The sequence below is a fragment of the Pezoporus flaviventris genome, unplaced genomic scaffold (assembly GCF_033815535.1).
Source record: "Pezoporus flaviventris isolate CSIRO_AGI_PZ_B2104156 unplaced genomic scaffold, CSIRO_AGI_Pfla_v1 ptg000066l, whole genome shotgun sequence".
Classification (NCBI taxonomy): Eukaryota; Metazoa; Chordata; class Aves; order Psittaciformes; family Psittacidae; genus Pezoporus; species Pezoporus flaviventris.
Window position 1 is genome coordinate 24,277,104 of NW_026892614.1, and position 20,338 is coordinate 24,297,441.

General features: G+C 39.6%; 1 protein-coding gene across 2 annotated transcripts in view; it reads right to left on the reverse strand.

Annotated features, from left to right (window-relative positions):
• Positions 1–2,402: 2,402 nt before the first annotated feature.
• Positions 2,403–20,338, reverse strand: part of CNKSR3 (CNKSR family member 3) — a 58,682-nt gene continuing 40,746 nt past the window's right edge. Inside the window, exons 5-13 of one of the 2 annotated variants that reach the window (XM_061471548.1) lie at positions 19,149–19,190; positions 17,128–17,247; positions 15,316–15,375; positions 12,594–12,662; positions 11,735–11,881; positions 9,826–9,959; positions 7,195–7,403; positions 6,596–6,697; positions 2,403–5,218 (exon numbers count right to left, since the gene is read on the reverse strand). In XM_061471548.1, coding sequence (XP_061327532.1) covers positions 4,920–5,218; positions 6,596–6,697; positions 7,195–7,403; positions 9,826–9,959; positions 11,735–11,881; positions 12,594–12,662; positions 15,316–15,375; positions 17,128–17,247; positions 19,149–19,190 — 1,182 coding nt within the window. In that variant the 3' untranslated portion in view covers positions 2,403–4,919. Of the gene's footprint in view, positions 5,219–6,379; positions 6,698–7,194; positions 7,404–9,825; positions 9,960–11,734; positions 11,882–12,593; positions 12,663–15,315; positions 15,376–17,127; positions 17,248–19,148; positions 19,191–20,338 lie in introns of those variants that run through there. The other variant, XM_061471547.1, reaches the window with a different exon arrangement.

Consider the following 20,338-nt stretch of genomic DNA (forward strand, 5'->3'; position numbering starts at 1 on the left):
CCACCAAATATGTAATCCTCATTTTATTTCCTACTGGCAAAGCATGCATAACAGAGAACTGCTGCCTGTTTCATATTTAGTACATGTAGAAAAATCCCAATTCTAAGTGATATTGGCCCAGTAATATTGGTTTTAAATTTGACTTTCCACTTCTGGATTGAGTCGTGAGTAACCCAAACTAAGCAAGCTTTTGGACCACTGTGGGAATGACACAATCTCACGAGCAGTTACCGACTACCAAAAGAGAAGGCAAAACTGACACTTGCCAGAGAGCTGGGTTCACAACACGCAGGCAACGGGATAAAGAGGGGCTACTATTTTAAACTGATGCAGCAGCAGTGTAGGCAGTAGAATTTGGTGGAATTATATATTGACGGGAGCTCTTGACTGCTTTTGTCAGGCTTCTTACAGCTCAAGTTCCATGTGTAGAACTATATATAACTACTTTGAGTGACTGCTTGTTTCATATTCCAGCACCACACAAATGTAGCAGTAGCAACAAATGGGAATGTAGCACTTGTGTGGGTTGTTTTCTCTGCAGTTAGTGCTACACAGCTGAAACAGTGTTCAACACAACATAGACCCATACATTCAGCTTAGCCTGGCCCCTCTTCCTTCATTCTCCAAACTGAACCTTTTTGAAGTGCTCTTCCTACATTTTAGTTTAAGTAGGCAGCTTTCTTGAGAGCTCTTGTCCATTCTAAAACCTTGAAGCCTGCAAGATGACAAAAGCATTTCTATGCAGTTGCCTGCAGTGGCCACAAAGAGCATGTGCTCCTTAGCCACAGCACATGCAAAGGAAAACTCAGACTAAAGAGAAGAAATGAGCCACAGCTGTGCAGTGGGACAAAGTCAGTTTACTCCAAAGCACTAAACACATATTTCCAATTGGGCACGGGCATTTTGAACTCTGAGAGGGTGGCACTAGGACATACAGTAGAAGCTGGGGAAAAAAAGTCATCTGAGTCCAGAAGCCACAAGCACAAGCCAGCACCCACCCTCCTCCAAAATGGCAATCCTGCTGTCAAAGGCAGTTCTGAGAACACATGCACACAAGAGTCTTGCAGCTCAGATCATGCAGAAGAGACTCCAAAAATTTACTGATGAATGTAGAAAAGCTCTTGAGGAAGTAAAACCTGTAAAAAAGGTGAGCTGAATTTACCATCAAGGTCAAAGATTAAGCCTGATGGTGGGTTTAACTTCATCTACTCAGGGTATGGCTGCAGCTATAGAGCAGTTTATGAAGACTGCCTGTTGGGAATGCAATAAAGCAGGACATAAGATTTGGACCAAAAGAAAACAATTTTTGTGAAAAAAAAAAAACGCTTTTATCCTCTCCAATTATAAAGCTGGTCCTCACCACCAGTTTCCTGGTTTGGCCAAGTTTTAGAATTGCCCTCTCCCCCTCCCCCCTTTTCTGTTAAGGGAGCACCCACCTTATGGAATAAGTTGTTTTTAAAACAAGCCCTGCTTAGGAGGAAACAAAAAAAAAAGTTATCAGTTCATTTTTTAGTATAAAATCAATTTAATACAGTACTCTTGTCACCTCTGTTGGCCAGCCAGAATTCAAACACTGAATAATTTCATTATGCCTAATATTATCATTATTCCATAATATTAGGGGAAACACATTGCTTGAAGAATCACCTTGAACTCTGTCTCTATAAGTCAGCCCTATTCATTTTTATGTCTTATTTCCTCTTCCTCATTACCATCTAGAATAGCATTCTCTTGCAGTTGATTATGTAAGGGAACACACAAGGAATTGGCTTGCAAGTATTCTGCAGACTAAATGGAAGGCTGCTCAATATTTCTGAAGTGCACATTCCTGAAATCTCAGCATACATATACGCAAGAGTGCCTTTTCTATTATTTTTGTGGGTTTTACAATATTTTCTAATTAACTGTGTTGTTTTGCTACCTTGACAGAATGTCCAGAGTATTATGGAGTACTGTACCACAACAGGCTATTTGGATACATATGTTATACTCATTAGGGAAGTCAACCTTGCCATAGTTTTTGTTATAACAGATACATGTACTTCAATGCCAAGAGACAAGCCAAGTTGTTGCATATTACACTAACTTGTTACCTACATTTTTCTCAGATTAAGCCAGAAAGATATCAACATCTGTGATTGGTTCCTAGATAAGTGGGTCTTTCTTTTAAACACCCCAAATACAGAACACCCTCTATATTCACTATACACGGTAAGAAATTAAGCAATCAACATCTTTCAAATTTAACCTCTTGGACAAAGATCTGAGAGTTCAGACTTTTCAGATGTTTCCCCTCACTTTCAATTAATATGGTAGAAAGAGGACTAGCACAAGAGATGGGTATTCCACAAAGATGGGGCAGATATCACCTTCTCCGAGATTAAAACGCAAAAGGAACGATCTGAAAAATATGAATTTTTAATACCTCTCCAGTAGAGCTTCTAACAGGAGAGCTGTTACTGTAAAGAAGAAAAATACCTACACTTTGGAATGTTGCAACATGCACTGCTATGGGTATTTCCCACATCATAAACCATTCTCCCAGACCAACAGTAGCATATCTCCCAAATGGTAACAATAGTACTACATGATCTGTGCCACTCTGTTATTTGGTAAGCAACAGCTGGTTAATATTAAACATTGTGCACAGACATCAAGAAAGGTGAGGTACTTGTATTTTCCCTCTCATTTGGTGTTCATGCAGTGAGGAACTTCAATGTTTCTCTGAAACAAAAACGTAGGACTTTATTAGATGCCACTACACATCTGCAGCAGCTTATTCAACCAATTGTATTATCACCCAGTGGCAACAGCACATACACTTGTTCTCAACACAACACTGAGCCTCCCTCTAGATGGGAGTTGGAGTCCCCACTTACTCCATCAGCCCTCTTTGGAGAGAGCTTTCTAGCATTATTAACATTCCGTAACAAATACAAAAGGAAAGGAAATACAAGATACATGCTTCCTTCTTTGGTAAAGAAATCATCTGGACATCATTTGCACACACCTGAGCCAAAAAAGACACTTGCTTAATGGTCACCTCCATTTTTAAACCATGGAAAACCAGACATTAAAGATGAGCAAAAATTCCATTTTAAAGTCTTATTTAGACAAGATCCCTGACTCTTATCTTGTTCAGTAATTGTGATTTAATTTAAAACAGTTCGGTCAGTCAGTTTGGGGCTCAGCTATACTACACCACAGTGCCTACACCAATGGCAGTTTCAGCCCTCATCTCAGGGGCAGGACCAAACTGTTCTAGGGTTCAACTGTACTGCAGCTGTATTTGTCCATGCCTCTAGTACAGACTGCCATCTGAGGGAGTGGGGAAGAGTGGCATTAAGACAGACATAATCTGCTTTGATGAGAAAGGTTCAGGCCAGCCCCCAGCTAAATCACCAGTGAGTCACAATCAAACATAATTGAGAACTGAATTTAACACACTGTCTCTGTGGGGTGTAGCACGTCATAAGCTTGTTGCAGAATGGCCTCATCTTCACAGCCAGACTTACGGTATGTTTTAACATACCCTAAATAACTTCTGTTATCACATACAATTCCTGCCCCAGTCCAAACTAGCATTTAACCTTCCTTTTTCCCTCCCCACCCGTTATTAAGTATAAACTCTTCATCTTTTCAGCAAGGCCAAAGGAGTAAAGGCTGTTGGCAATGTATCATCTAAGAAAATAGTTAGTCTTATTAGCAGGGAATGCAAAAGACTTTTTCTTTTCATTTGACTAGTCTGTGCCCAGTACTGCAGTACAGGAAGGTACAAACTGTATCTGTTTAAGTGTAAAAAATATATACAACTGTATTTAACATTTAAATTAAACACAACTGTTTCATACCAACAATCTTATGTACATTCAGTTTTAAACAATACCTCTTTAATATCCTCTTCTTTTGTTAAACAAGTTTTATTTTCCTCCCAAAATACCCAATGCTACTTTAAAATTCTGGAGAGGAGAAAATCTGAGCTATATAGAAAATAGCAAGAGGTCTTACAATTGTAATGTATTAGCACATATTTTTCATAAACAATACGTAATTCAAAATCTGAACCACTATAAAAGTTCTTGTAAGTCCAACAGGACTGCCTTTAAAAACTGACTTTGGTTAACAGCAAATCATTCTTAAACAATTAAGGAAAAATATATATTCTTTTACCACCTCTACAGATGCATTTCCGTGGTATGTTGTAGCAATCCATATATCTTTACGGATGAGAACTATAGTTGCTCAGCGCTCTTCACCTGTACTGTGATTTCAGTAAAATGGATTATATATCAGGTTGGATTGATTTATAGTTAAATTAGTTCAACTTCTTAAGATCTCTGGGTAAGAGAACTCTCTTCCTAAGACTTCCTAACATCTCTGGATATCAGAGGAAGAATGGCAACACTACTACTTCCTCACAAGGCTGATCTCATGCAGTACTTGCAATAGCACTGCTAAGTTGCATGAAACTGCTGTTTTCCTGCTTATCTTTCCTGGTCAGGAGAATAACACGACTTTTGCTGAGCTCTACATACTCTGACACCCAGCCAGTCACACCAGCCCCTAAGAATCCAGGCAACTGAAGTGCCACTGGACTTTACAGTAATGCAATGATTTCCTCTGAGTCATTATGCATGTTTCAGGTCATGCATGGCCTCTGTATCACTGAAATTTTACTCATTTCCAGGGGAATAAATGCCCTCAGCTTTTGGCCAGGAAGAGGAACTTGATCTGTATCTTTCTTCCCTCCTTGTACTACAAAACCCTCTGATCCATCTAAAATCACCAATGAAAAGGCAAAAATCTAAGATTCTCCAGGAAAAGAACACCACATTAGTCACTATGCACCAGTTAAGCTGAAAAGTAGAGAAGTCTGACCGATGAGCAAAGGCACTTGGTAACAGTCCTGTGAACAACAGTCAATGAGTCAACAGTTTCAGTCTTGTGATCCAACTGACCAGCAGCGAGGGCTCTGTGGAGGAAGATTTTGTGGATGATGTAACAGAAGATTTTTTAGCACCTTCCTCTTGAAAAGGAATTGTTGCACTGTTGTGGAGGTCTGCATTCATAAAACATCTGCTGCCTCGAATATAATCTGTTCCCCTCACTAACTGCTTCTCAGAGACTGGCCTTGAGAGAGGGTGTTGTGTGGAGGTGCTTTCTTCAATGATTGGGGGTATCCTTTCATTACTGAAGTACCTGCAGAGGGCATCTTCACCTGCACAAACAGGAGGAAGAAAACTAATTACTGCTGACTTCAAAATCCTCCATTAACATTTTCTATTTTAATAAAGAGATTCTGGTTGCAGTTCAAGTTACCTAGATTTTGGTTACCCTTCTAAACACACCTCGACATAAGCAGCTATCAGCAGATATATGGCTTTTTGCATCTTTCATATTTTAAGCAACACAAAGAACAACAAAATCAACTCACACATAGACAATACCATTTGGCTGTTAAATTACAAACCTGCTAGTGCAGACTACCTTCATGTACATAACTATCATGAGCAAGACCCAATAAACCTTCTTGTAATGTGTCACTGAATATGCTGATAGACCAGAGTTCAATCTATGTTTACCTGTATGTTACTCATGACTAACTTAAAAGCTACAGATATTACTCTGGACACAGAAATTAATTTTGCAGATAAAGATGTAAGCATTTCCCTGGTTTTGACCATTGTTTCTCTGGTTTTACTCTTCCCTAGACAACTGTCCAGAGCAGCTGCTAGAGACATCCTACTGGGCTAGACAAGTCTTTTTTCTGACCCAATACAGCTTACACACAAGCCCACAGCACTTAACTACATTTCAAGTGCTAAGAACAGCCAACACAAAACCAAAAGCAAAACCAACCAAAAAAAAAAATACCAAATCCATACACACAAAATCCAGCCCTGCCACCTGGTGATCATTCTCTTAGACCTGTTACTTAGCTTGCTTCCAATATCCCTCCAAGTTGAAGTTTCTTGTTATCAGTTTCTACGTGGCCTAGAATTACACATTAGCTTTCCATAACAGATTTCAAGAATAAGGTAAATACTCATCCTTTCTTATTTCCCACTCTAACAGGACTTGTAGACTTTCAGATGCAAAAGGAAGCCAACGAGAGAAGTATGGGAATGAAAAAAGCCACCCAACCTAACACCCACTGTTATGAGCTTCCGTCTCCCATTCTGTGTCATCTGCAAAACATATTAATTTCTAACAGCAGGTGCAGCAAAAAAACAACTCCTAAACATTTCACTTTTAAGAATGAGCTTGCTTCCACAACAACCTCCACAGTGAGCTAAACAAACAAAGATTTAACAACAAAGCAGTTTTATGATCAATATTAAATGAAGAAGAAAGGGAAAAGGGTGTGTGTTCACAAGAACATTAAGACAAGACAACAAAAGCTTGAGCCCCAGCACTGAGTAGCCTCACAAATTTCACAACTACCATGCAGCATTCCTACTAAAATCAACAACTCTTATCTTGGATCAGTTCAGCAATATGCAAACACTAATTCTTCATTCCTAATTTAAACACTTCCACCCAGTTCACCCCAAAGAAATTTTGGAGAGGAATGAAAGAGAAAGAGGGACAAGACTGAAAACCTTGCCTTTTCTCCCTGGTGCTCGTGGCCTAGAGAAGGGCTCTGCAGCTCCTACCCAGCTCCCATCAGCAGGCATTGACAGAGGACGAGGTTTTCCTGAAGGAAACATAGAAGGTTATGAGGAATTACATTAAGCTTAGGAAACCAAGTTTTAAAATTGTACTTTTCACAATTAAGCAAAGGGAGAGATACAACAACAAAGAGTTAAAATTGCAAGGGTGTGTGTGTGTGTGTGTGTGTGTGTGTGTATAAAATCAGGATACTTCCAGAGTTGAAATATAAGAAAGCAATGTGCTGAGATTGAACAACCATACTCTTGCTCATTTACTGCAACAGTGAACATAATAACCAAAAGTTGTATTCAAAATACACATGGAAATGGCCATCTGTAGCAGCAGACCCCAGCTGAATGACATTCATTAAAGAAATAATGGCATCTAAGTGAAATTATTTCAGATGTTTCATTATTTTATTCACAATTTACACAGACTGCCCGTAACATCCACAAAACCTAACACGCAGTTTTCTAAAACTATTGCAAACTGACCAAAGTGTTTATCATAACAGAAATGACAAAAGAAGAATGAACTCACCATAGGATTGTGTTTTTTCCCTCATCTTAGCTGGTAGAATATTTGCTTCGATGGGATACACAGGCAACTGATTTGAATCAGCAATAGTAAACCTTCGCCTTCGACTCTCCTGATCCAGAAAAGAATTGGGGGACTCGGCACCCTTGGACCCAGGTAGTGGCTGACTGGGTTTGTTGCCTCCTCCGTACACAAAACTCCCTTTTTCATCTCTGAAAGGACATTTCACTTCAGTTAGTAGCTTAAAAGAGTTTCATGCTACAGACACAAATGAGTTTGGAAGATACTTCTAGCACCTAGTCATGCTCCTGACAACTGATATTGGGCTGCAAACAAGCTGAAAAAAAGTAACCCAAGTCAGGTGATAGATAATTTCGTTATAACACACTTACCAAGGAGAAAAGAAAGCTCCCCGCCATGCTAACTCACTTTTAATGACCCAGTCATTTAACACACGAAGAAGTTTCAAGGTACCATCCCTGAAAAACCTTTTGCGAAATAAGATCTTTCTGCCCTGAGAGTACTAATGCTCCCAATTTGCTGCCCGTTAAGTACACAGTTGCGACAGAAGACTGCATACATAGACTTACTCATCTTTGTGTAATGGCAACACTTACTGCCTCCCTCTGAGGGACTCTGCCTTTTCAGTCATTGTAAGAGGCCAATAACTGCCACTGAATATTTATCACCTCCTCTCTTCATTCAAAAGTGAGACCCCCTCCAGAGTTTCAATAATAAATTCATAGTGTATGTACACTGTGCCTGTATTTCAAGCAATTTCTGCAGGAACTCCTTTCCCAGAGCAATTCCACGTTCCAAAGGCCAAGAACAGCCAATTTTAGAACCAGTACTTCCAAGTACTTTTGGAAAAAAACCTGCCCTCCAGATTAGGATTTGGTTTAGATTTTTTCCCCCGTTCCCCGTGCATGCTACAATCTTAATGCTTAAAGCAATCACCAGCCAAGTCAGGCATAAAAATACACAGCAGACTGTCTAAGCACATGCATGCCCTGCTATTCACTACAGCCCCCCCTTGGCACTGCATACTCCAGCTCTCCATCAACAACAATGCTAGAGCTCGGTGAAAGGGAAGGAGCTATTTATGGAGATTCAGGGACTGAGAATTGCACAGAAGCGTTACATCACAACCATATGTATTAGGAGAGCTCTCCTACAACACCACCATGTGGAGACTATGCCACAGGGAGGGAAAACCAGCCACTGCTCTCTGCCTTCCCAGTGTGAACCAGAGAAAAACCATGCAAGGAATGGAAGAGAACAGAAGAGGACAATGTCAGGGAAAATGGTGAGAATTGCCACACGAATACATCAGTGTCAAGAGAAGAGCAAAACATGCAGAGGTGAAATTAAATAGCCAAACAGAAGACAGAAGATCTGCCCTTTCTCCTCTTCTTTGCTGCCTCAGCTTCCCCACATTTGATTTTTTTAAAAGCCTAAGTCAAGAAGCATCCCCCTTTCCACACACCATCCAGGACAAGTTTGATCTTGCATTACTAATTTTTTCCATGTCGACAACTATTCAGGTCTAAAGGCATCTGAAACTACATTTAATTTTGTGACATTTTTAATTCACCGATGCACCTGAAATATAATATGAAGACCAAGATATGCTCAACTCAGCTGCTAAAGCTATATGCTTGATTTTATGGCAAGACTTTGGTTGGTTGGTTTTGTTCTTTTAAGAAATGAGCACACATAAACTTGGAAAACAGGGAGACAACAGGTCAAAGTGGGTCCAACTTCAGCAAGGAGACCCTACCCTGGAGAACCCCTCAGTGCCAGCACTGCCTCAAAGACTACAGTAACACAATCTCTGACACTGTACCAGGTCTTAAATGACAGGAGGCAAGCTCTCCTTTCATAAGAGTCCTGAAGTAAAGGGCCATAGTTTCTGTGTTGGGCTATCTACATGTAACTTAAAATGTCAGGCACAGGCCAAGAAGCAAGAGAGAGGCAAAACGCTTTTGTCCATCACCTTTCCATGTCAGCTGGCATGGTTCTGGCATGATTCAACAAGGACTTGAGAACAAACAAAAGCTAGCCATAGCATACACATGCCACACACCCCTCACCCTCCCCTTTTTGCCTTCTGTGTACACAGGTTTGTGTTTTTATAGCTTACACTGAAGGATAAAAACAAATAAAAGCTGAATGAACTGACCCTCATTTCCCTTCAGTGGGAACATTCCTGGTTTATACAGCTTGCAAGTTTAATAATTTAGAACTTTTCTCTCCTAACTCCCAGAACAGTTACTTAACTTGCTAAAAAAAACCCCAAACGACTAAACACATACACACCACAGTGGAAAAAGTTACAGACAAAAATGACTTATTGCTATGTGCAATTGGATTTAAACAAAACCAAAAACATAACCCCACAACCAGGGATGACATCCATTCGTGATTTGGGAACAACTCTGATCGACACAGCACATGATCTTCTAATAATAAAATCTATTACAATCCTGGTAGTTTATGCATTTAAACACCTAGAAGTCTGGGAGATCTGCAGTTTCCTCAAGCTCATCTGCACAGAACTCTAGCAGCAAGCCAGCTCAGAAACAAGTGTAATAAAGGAGTTTTTTCTTCAGTGGTACATGTTTATTTGCATACCGAGGAGAATATGGAACAGCTGGTGGAGGTGGTATGTACAGATCCAAAATGGCTGGCTTCTCTTTTTTCAGTGAGGTATCCACGGTGCTTTCGGGTGACTGGGTTGAAGGACTCGTGATTGGCAGAGGACTGGTCTGAAATGTGAGACAGCTGTCAAACATCTGAGCACTGATATATCATTCTCAAAGAAAACTCAATAGTACCATTTTATCTCCTAGTGAGCTACTGTTTCTATGCTTAAGAAGTGCATTAAAAACTCTTAGCATTTACATTTTCCTCCACCCTCAGTTTTGGCTAGCTTTGCAGTTCCTCCTACAGAAATCCTATCATGGATAATGCATTGCTCAAGAATATTTTGCTCTTTCCAATCCGATTTTTCTTGTAAATTCCATAGACAGAAAAAGCAACAGAGACAAAATTCCGTCTTGTATTTTTAGATTCATTAAAAGAATGCAATTTGTTAAACACAGATACGATCCACAACACTTATGAAGCTAACTCACACTACTCTTATTCCAAACAGTCCTAATAACTGGGGCACAGGCAGGAATATGGTAAATTTCACCACAATTTTCATCAAGGGGTATAATCAGGGTAAGAGAGGCAAAGTAAAAATATATTCAGTATTGCTCATCTGAGCATGTTTGCCATTTTGCTATTTGTAGCTCACTTCTATGTCCCCGGCATCTTTCCAGGCTCTTGTCTGCTTCTAGGAGAGAAAAGTCTTGAAGAACCCTTTCACCTTTGTTAGGCTAGAGAACTACTTGCCCCTTTTTTTCAAGGAGCTGCCCAGGATTCCACTCTGGCCACTCACTTAATGGCACCCCTGCACAAGCATCTGCTTTTTACTGATCAGTACATCGGAGTCCAGAACTGTCAACAGGCTTCGCCAATCACTCATTCCCCGAAGGAAATGCTGCTGGGTACAGCCTATATCCCAGTGCACCTCAGCTCTCCACACAGGCAACAGGTGCTTTGGGTAACCCTTGCTTTGTGTAACCCTTGAAAACTCACAAGGTGGTGCTTTTTTAGCTTTGGCTCTGATTAAACGACAGACAATCCCACAAACACAAGACACAGGCATTGGTGAAAGGAAGGATGAAAAAAAGAAGTCAACTGAGCATCTTCTAACCGGTCCGAGAGAAATCTGCCTGCATCAACACTTGTGACAGCCATTGGCATTTCACAGATTGATAAAATTATCCTCTCAGGGTTAGGGAGACCTTTGTCAGAACAGAAGTAGGAATAGGAACTCTCCCTGGTTTTCTTCAGATAATCAGCTTAGATTTAATTAGGTCATTTCCTTCTGTAAGCATTAAGCCCTAAGCTTCCTAATACAACAAGCCATTCCTCGGCATGGTTAAGAGGAATTGATGTCACTTTCTCTGCCTGCTCACTACCCAATCTGTGAATTGCCCAACAATCAAATCTTATTTAAACAAGTAGTTTAACTTCTTGAAAAACACTTTCCCACTCTTCACTAGACTAAAAAGAGAACGAATATATAGAATAATCTAAGTTATTTCAGCAAAAACATTAACTCTGATAAACAGAAGAAGCATTTATTACTCCATGCTGATGAATTCCATACTTATCAGTGGCTTCAACAGTTTTGCCTCACAGAAGTTCTGCCAGTGGCACAGATTGATTAAAATGTTCAACACACCTAGTTGCTTTGTGTATCAAGAAGGCATTATCTGGGTTTAAAAAACAAATAAAAAGAGAAGGGAGGAGGCAAGAACATTCTCCCTTTTATCTAGGGGCCAGAAGAGGACAGCTATTTCACCTAGCCTTCCTTGACCTATAGTTAAACATGTGTACCTGGGAACATTTCTAGTATTTCTCTTTTTTCAAGTTGCAACCAAGGCATTCCTATCCCAGTATCAGAGTTGAGCCATCAGCCTCTCACCTGCACCAAGGGTGGTTTCCAACGCAGGTTCTTTAACGGAGCAGGAGTGAAATGGAAAGAGCCAGTAGGACGTTTCTTAAGCAGCAGCCTAACTCCAGCAGGATTCTCTCGCAACTTTGCCACCAGATTTTTTAGTTGCCATCCAACCTGGAAAAGAATAAAAGACATGTTTTCTTTTGTATTGCTTTTCTGAAGACAAATAACCCCAAATCTCCCAAGTCAAACTATCGTTTAACATGAACTTAAAGAGAGAAACATCCAAAAAAGCCAGAATGAAAAAATTGGAAAGCTTTTTTTTTTTCCAAAGGTTGTTCTTTTGTTTCAAAGGGAGACCTCTGCTTAAGCTGTAAATTAAACGCTGAGATATCAAGCAATGCTCTTTATATCTCAGTTCCAGTCATAGAAGGATGCATGAACGTGCTCAGATTGAGTAACACAGGCAATCACAGTGAACTGTCACATTTCTTTCTCACATTGAAAGGCATTCCTTACTTTTGCTAAGTAAAAATGTAATCATTTTATGTAAGTTCCCAGGTACAAACAATTTGACAAATCCTCGAGTTTTTTAAAGCTTTTATCTGCATTTCAGTAGACTGTAACAGTGTATTTTAAAACAGGCCTTAAATACAACATGAATTATTTTATTATGATGCACACATTTAAACATGGAATATGGCACATTTATTTTAGCAAAATATTGCAAAGAATAAAATCTGTCTTGAAAACAGAGTGTTAAAAAGCCTCAAAGATTTCAATAGGAAAACCCCAGAACCACCTCATAACCCCATCCATTCAGAAACTTTAGGGAGCAAACTTTCCAGAGCAAGAATAAGGGAAGGCTGGTAAGGCTGTTACTGACCACAGTTTGACGATTAACCTGGATCACTTCATCACCAGCATGAATCTTCTGAGATCGATCAGCAGGGGACTACAGAGGAAAACAAGAGATGTGTGTTTCAGCAGGTTTTTTTCCCCTCCCATAGCACCCCCCCACCAAGCAAAGTCAAAGGTTGTATCTATAATGAAGATCACACATTAGATTTGTTGATAACGCAAGAATTGCAAATGAATTCAACTTATGATTTATTTTTTATACTGAAAAAAATACAGGGAAAGGGAGAAGGCACAGCCTATGTCTGCCGCAGGCCAAATGGCACGTAAGTCATGGGACTGCCTCCACTGTCCTTTTGTCTCCAGTTTGTACCGTAGTTTGAGACGGCAGTGGGAGAGGACAGAAGACTTCTGTCCTAATAGAGAAGCTATCTTAAAATTTTAGCTTTCAAATAAATGTATACCGATTAAAAAAAAAAAATACTGTAAGACTTTGAATGTACAAAGGACCGAAATATTCCAAGACACAAAATAGATCCATTACACTTTCCCTTTTTGTTCCCCACTGTAAATAAGAGCTACCAAGTTTAATGTGAAGTTACCTGTCTGCATCAAGGTCAACAGATAAAAATATATGCTTGCACACATCAAATGTGCATAGATACATATTTTAAAAATACCTATCTAGTAATAATAATACACCTTAAAATATCATTTTCTGTGAACAAAAACCAAGCTCTAGGGAACCATTAGTGAGGAACAGCTAAATGTGTCAATACAACATACCAACTCTGATCAGCCTTGGCAACACCCAAAGCACACAGGCATACTACCTGGGTATATTGTACCCTGGTCAGAGGACAACTTCTCCTCCCATTTCCCCCGCCTCATGAGTAACCACATGGCAGCAGGCCATCTTTTCCTAGTGATTCCAGGACTAAGCACTTGGGTTCTCCTTGTCATCATACCTTCAGAGCTCAAGTAACATTTTTATTAGAAGGTACTTTGGAATAAACAGTGCAACTAGGGAAGAAAACATGGGGAAATTTGTGGGAGGCTCCAGCTATCATGAGTAACCCCATTTCTTCATTGTCTTCTTGCTTCCTCTGACAGGAAATGCCTCTGTGGAAGGCTGCATATATATGAGTCAACCAAGATCATGAAAAAATGCTTGGCCAAAGTCAAGCTCGTGAAAAACAAAGCTCATTTCAAGCTGTCCTTTAGATGATCAACAGCCTGTCTAGGGAGGGTAGGGGACCCTTACACAGAGGACTCCTAGAACAAGCACCAGCTAGCACAGCAGGCACTGCAATTGTGTTGTGAGAACAGAGGAAAGAGCAAAGTTTACATCTAGGGCAACGTGACACAGGAAGTTACAAGTAGAACAGCACAACTCAGGAATCCTGTTGGCTGACTGGTATTAAATGCATGGACTTTCCCAGTCCTTCCAACGTACACTACTGTTAATTTTGGGGTGCAGTTCCACTGCATTCCAGCACACTGGCCCCTGGTGATTGCTACTAAAATACCATTCCAAACCTAGCAAGAAAATTGAACTAAGACCCAGCCTGGCACATCTAAATAATTGCATGCCACCAGAAGGACATGAGTTGTTTGCAGATCTCAGTCACTTGTCAAATTTTTTGCCTCAAAGTAATGAGCTTCCCTAAAGGAAGAACCAGGGCTGATAAGAAAGCAGATATTTAGGTTAACATTCAAAGCTATAGAAGCAGTACGGCTCAACTCCTCGCCTCCAAACTGAGATCTATATGCACAGGCAGCTTGTCAGCTGTCAATATTACAGTCATTCATCTTATTCAGATGTTGAAATTGCTGTCAAAGTGGACTTTGCTGCAGATCCTACACAACTATGCAAGGGCAATAACACAAAAGCTGGAAAAGCTTTCCATTTTCACTCTAAGCTGCAAGCACAGACTTCCACTCACTCCTCCCTGGCCCCTGGACCTGGCAGGGGTACAACCAGAACCACTGGTTCTTTCATGTTCAGAAAAAAAAAAATAAAAGAAAACAAAAAAAAAGAAAAAAAAAAGGCACTGCTGCAAAAGCCAAGATCCCTCACTCTTGTTTCTTTCAGCCAATGCTCCTGTAGAGTGGCATGTCTGACAACACCACAGCATCACCTGCCAGTCTCAGCTGCTAGCCAGAGGTCCACTGCAATGACTGCCCAGAAACCTTTAATAAAGTCTCAGCTACAGAGAACTCCCAGTGTAAGAACAAAATAAGCAGCCATCTGCCTCAATCATTTCCTTCCAGCAGACCACTTAAAGTCTTACTTTCTCTTGGTCTTTTTATTCTGCAAGGTAATTTTGTCACTGGACAGCTCAATGATTTCATTACTCATTACTGAATTAAGCACACTGCCACCTAAATGTTCCTATTAGGGGAGACTGCCTTAGCCAGCAGCGAGAAAACACATTCAAGGCTTTGTTAAGCATGATACCATAAGCACTCAGAACAGCAGATAGAGTAACTTATTAAAGCAATTACTTTCATGCCAAGTATTTGAACTAACTCATGTACTTGTAGAAACTGGTTTAATTAGACTAACAGTGAAACACGCAGACACAAATATTTACAAATTGTGGATAAACAAAATGATGCATCACAGGGTATTTAAAGCAGTAATATCATGAAAGTCATATGTAAAACACGAAAAAGTAGTAAAAAAAACGAACTCACTCAAAGATACTGTCAGATAGCCGCAGTTAATCTACATTTACTTCACTTACGTTTTCTGTAGTTCCAGTAATTACATGTAATCCATCATAAGTTGATTTGATGTACATTCCCTAAATGTAAGTAGAAAATGAAAAACAAGTTTAAAGGCAAACAACCAACATTAACTTATCTGATTAAACAACTGTTGGCAATAGACTCAAAACATTATTAAGACAATTCACATATTTTCCCTAGAAAAGTGTGTGGTCTAATATTACAACATTCTAAACCTCTTCACAGATCGCTTTGACTGTAATTAATTATAATAGAATAGAATGACTTCAAACACCTAATACGTGGAAGACAATATAGAAACATCAACTGGTTCATAATACCAAACGCTGTTGGGTTTGCTGCCTTGTCTGCCTTTTGCCTTGAACAAAAACTTTATTTCCTTATTGCCCAGTCTGCACTAGAGAATTACAGGTTTTCCTAGATGGCCACTAGCTCTCTCCATATGAGGCACACTTACACAGCTGGGCTACAAATATTGTCTACATGTTCTTTTACAATTTCCCTTGGCAAGTCAATATACAGACGGCCTTGTAACCCCAGCGCTTACATCAGCAATAAGAGCTCCAGCAGAACTAAGTATCTGTGGCTTTAAATGTTAAAGTTGAGTGTGAAAGCAAGGACAAACTCAGATGAAGTGGGTGTTGACCATATGAACAGTAAATGAAAAAAAATTCACCAACAGGCTATTACTAATTATCTAGCTTTCCCCACAAGAGGTGACCAGTACATTCATGAACAAGTAAGTTTCTACTTCTCCTGTCTACATGTGTTGTTAGAAGCACCCACTGAGCTGTAAAGAACTGGATGTTATTCAGGAGTTGTAGGCAGCTTATCTGCCTGAAGTTGCCACACTTGCTGAAAAGGAAAAAATACAAAATGGTTTGGGTTTTTTTGCCCCTTCCTCTCCAGACAATTCCCTTCCGTGTTTGCCTGTTAGTATCCCATTGTGCTCACCTACCTCCTCATTTCTTACTTAGTCCAAGATAGGCTGATTCTGCTTCACTGTAGATTGTGCATTAACAAAGAGGTCCCCATAATTTCAAGAATGCATGACTGATTCTAATGAGTCTAATTCAGTGGCCTAGGTAAAATTGCATAGCAGAGTAACACTGTAAAGCTTCCTATAAAGGTGTTCATCTCTTCTGCCTTCGGGGCTGGGGTGGAGGCAATACAAATGCACTTAAGAACTTAAAATTCCCTCCAACTCATTCTAACGTGTCTGTTCCCCAGCCAGAAAATTCACCGAGGTTTCAAAGTCAGTTTCTCATAACCAGCACTCAGCTAAGCAGCATCCATTGAATGATCAAGATTCAGTAATGTTACACAGCCACTGAACTTTTAAAAGGATTTCTCATATTCCTGCTAGCCTGAAAAATCCTCACATCATTCTCAATCTTGCTATAAACAAACATAAAATGTGCCTTTAAAAACATAAGCGTAATGTCTCATCACCTTCTCCATCCTCCAACCCTGCTATTAAAACAGCTGGTAAGGCAATCTGCAAAAATAAAATGACTGATTTCACAAGCACCAGTAAATTCCTCAGTATCCTGGTGAAGGTACAAATCTGAAGCAATTTAGCATAAAAAAATACTTGTGATGAAACCTATTAATGTGTATACCAATCTCTGGCAGCCACTCCAGCACACTACCTGACAATTAACCTTCGGAGTTCCTCACCATGCCTCTTTCTGTTTCCCATAGGATATTACTGTTTTGAAATATCTTGCTATACACCCATACACAGTGATCATAAGAATACCTATTAAGCACCGGGATCATCAGGACATTCCAGGATTGGTTCTTACCAGGCCTTCCCCAGGCTTAATGTTAGTTAAATGAACCTCCTCTAGACATGCACACTGGCTCATCAATGGATCTGTAGTTGATCGGATAGCTTTATCACAAATGCCATTTAAAGTCTTGGCCTACAATGAGAACATACAGAAACAGTTACAAAATTTCTCTCCCGGCTTCTTCCTCTTTCAGTTTTCAAGAAGAGAAAGAAAACGAGTTCTGGAACTTGGTTGACTAATAAGTCATAGTTAAGAATCATCCAAATAGAAGATTCGTTTGTACAGATATATTCTACAGCATGTTTATCTTTTTACTGTAACATAGTACAACCAAAGCATTTCCACTGGTGCCACCTCATCACTGCTAACAGATGCCAACACATCTTCAGTTTAAAAAAAATATATATATATACACAAATAATAGCAAAAAATTGTGTTTGGAGTTTGCTTGCTTTAACCAAAATATAACCCATTAAAATACTGAAACATTTTAATGAATCTTTGTGGGAACAATTGACAGGTTTTCGTTCTGTTGTTTGTTTCTGCTATGAGAATAAAATTGGCCATGTGTCAGAAAAAGGGACCACCAACTTAAAAATTGGCCACCAACTTAAATGCACAAAGTTTTATAGTACAAGGCAGGACATCCAGCACTTAAGCCTTTCAGCATTACTTCTCTCCACCATGCCTCTGAACTGACCTCCTGTGGAATGCTTATGCAGGCAAGGTTCATATTTCCTTTTGACCAAAACATAACTGAACCTAAGCCAACATTGTAATGAAAGGCAAATTCTGACCTTGTATGTGTGTCAGTAAAGTCAGAGGCAGAACAGTTTTGTCTTGTACAACTTGTAACTAGCAAAATGGCTAACTAATAAAAAAAAAAAGTCATAGCCCAAAAATCTGGGCTTTCCCTACACTCAGAAATTTCCTTAATACCCCACAGTGTGGTTTGGGTTAACTGAAACAATACTGAAACTTAAAGTAGGTTACAACAGCTTAAAGGTGAGGGGAAAGAGGATTAGTACACAGTACACAATTTGGAAACCAGCAGGGTAAACCATCTTTCACAGGGGCTTTGAATCCTTCAGAGTAGACATATAATTACAGGACAGGGGGAGCTGCCTTGTAGGAAGACATTGGTTTGGATTACAATGGCCCCTGGAAACAATAGTTCCAACATTTTTTCTTTTGTTTTACATCAGATTTATAGAGCAGCAATAAAATAAACCAAAACAATGCCTAAGTGTGAATGCAAGGAACTGCTCAAACAAGGGAACTTCAAACAACAATATCTACTTCCAGAGTAGTTGTGCACAAATGGAAAAAGAAAGATGCAAAAAAAAAACCTCTTTTACGTGGTTGCATTATTTATACGACATAATTATTTTTAGTTATTGTGCTACTAAATTCTTAAGCATCTATGAGCTAGCGGAAGGCCTTATCAAAGAGCACAGCCTGGCTCATGTCAAAAGCAGGAAGCGATGATTAACTGTTACAAAATATAAAAAGCATTCCATTACGCTCCTCGTTTGGTCACAAGGCTGTTTCAAACAAACCTGAAAACTCTAACTCAAGCACAATCAGAGACAGAACTTTAGTTCTGTGGCAGGGCAGTTATTTTTTGTGAAGAAGTTTAATAAGCCATAGTGCATTTAGGGCTTTCACAAACAGACCATCACAGGCATACTTGGTTTGTTTGGGCCACTATTATTTTACAGTACTACCCCTCACAAGAAAATCTGAGATCTAAATTATCTTAAAATATATATATATATATTTATATAAAAATAGCTCTGCAATGAAACTTTAATGAATACTTTACTCTGTGCTATTACACACACTACCAGTCTGTTCAAACTTCATTAGTTTCCTCTAGAGCAAAGAATATTCACAAAATGGCCCATAACAATGTTTACTTGCATGATACATCTGTATGTGTGGGATTGGAAAGCTGTTGTCAGTACAGAGTAGAAGCCACCAAAATAAATGTGAATGCAGGTAGCTGAGTTTCAACAGAAACATGTACTTACTACAGTCTGAACTTTATCTTCCATGTCAGCCACAGCGCAGTCCTAAAACCAAAACAAGAACAAATGGCCTACATTAACCAATAATCACGTAAACACATTTCTGAAAACTCTGCATAACCGCCACTTTAACCTCTACCTGAAATAGAGTTATTCATGCTGCAAGGGATTAATCAGATTAGTTTCACCCAGTAGGGCTCAAATGTACTGTTAAACAACTATTTTCTGGCCCTGGCAGAAAGCAATAATAAACCTTGAAAGCTAAGAGAACATGGGATTCAATTACAGCCAACAGACTTTTCCAGAAAACCAGAACCCTGCACAATAAAACTAGACCCTCAGGAGGCTGGGTACATAAGCTTGCCATACTCTGATAAACACCAATTTAAGAGCTCTGTGTCCCAGGCACCAAAATTGATCCAAAACATCTATTTTGTTAAAAAGTGATTTTTTTTTAAATATGCTATTGATGACATTCCTGAGGGCCAGAGGACTGCACAGAAAAAAAGCATTATTTACACAGCCCAGGTACGAGTCTTTGAAGTGAAACAAGTTTATGTAACAAGCTACAGAAGTCATCATTTTCTGCAGGAAGAGCTAGAGAATGTTAACAGATTCTCAGATTCGTAAGTTAAAACGGCAAGTAAATAATGAAACAAGCTCTACAGTATCTCTAAGGAGAAACCCCCAAACTCCAAGCATTTAAACAAGCTTAAAATCCAAGATACTTGCCCTTGATATCTATTCTGGGTTTGCATGGCAAGGTTTTGGTAGCAGTGGAGCTACAGGGTGGCTTCTGTGTGAAGCCTGCCCTGTCTGATGGAACCTAAATCACCTAAAGATTTTTCAGCTGTCTCTCCTTTTTCCACACCAGTGCATTCCTTCAGACTATTTCCAATGTATCTGCAGTGTCCCAGTAAAAAATTGCATTGATTCTTCTCCCATTAATGTTTTTGCTCATATGCACCAATCCTGTACTTTACTATAGCTCATACCAAGTTGGCAGAGAAGTACTCTGACAGTTTTTAAAAGGCTAGGGTTGTATTTGCCAACTTCCATTCCCCTGCCGTCAAAGGCTGATTTAACTGAAAGATTAGACACCATTTTTAGTAGTTTTATTAACACAGTTCAGCAATCTCATATCTCAGTTCCTGTAGCACTCTTGGGTGAATACCATCTGCTACTAGAAACGC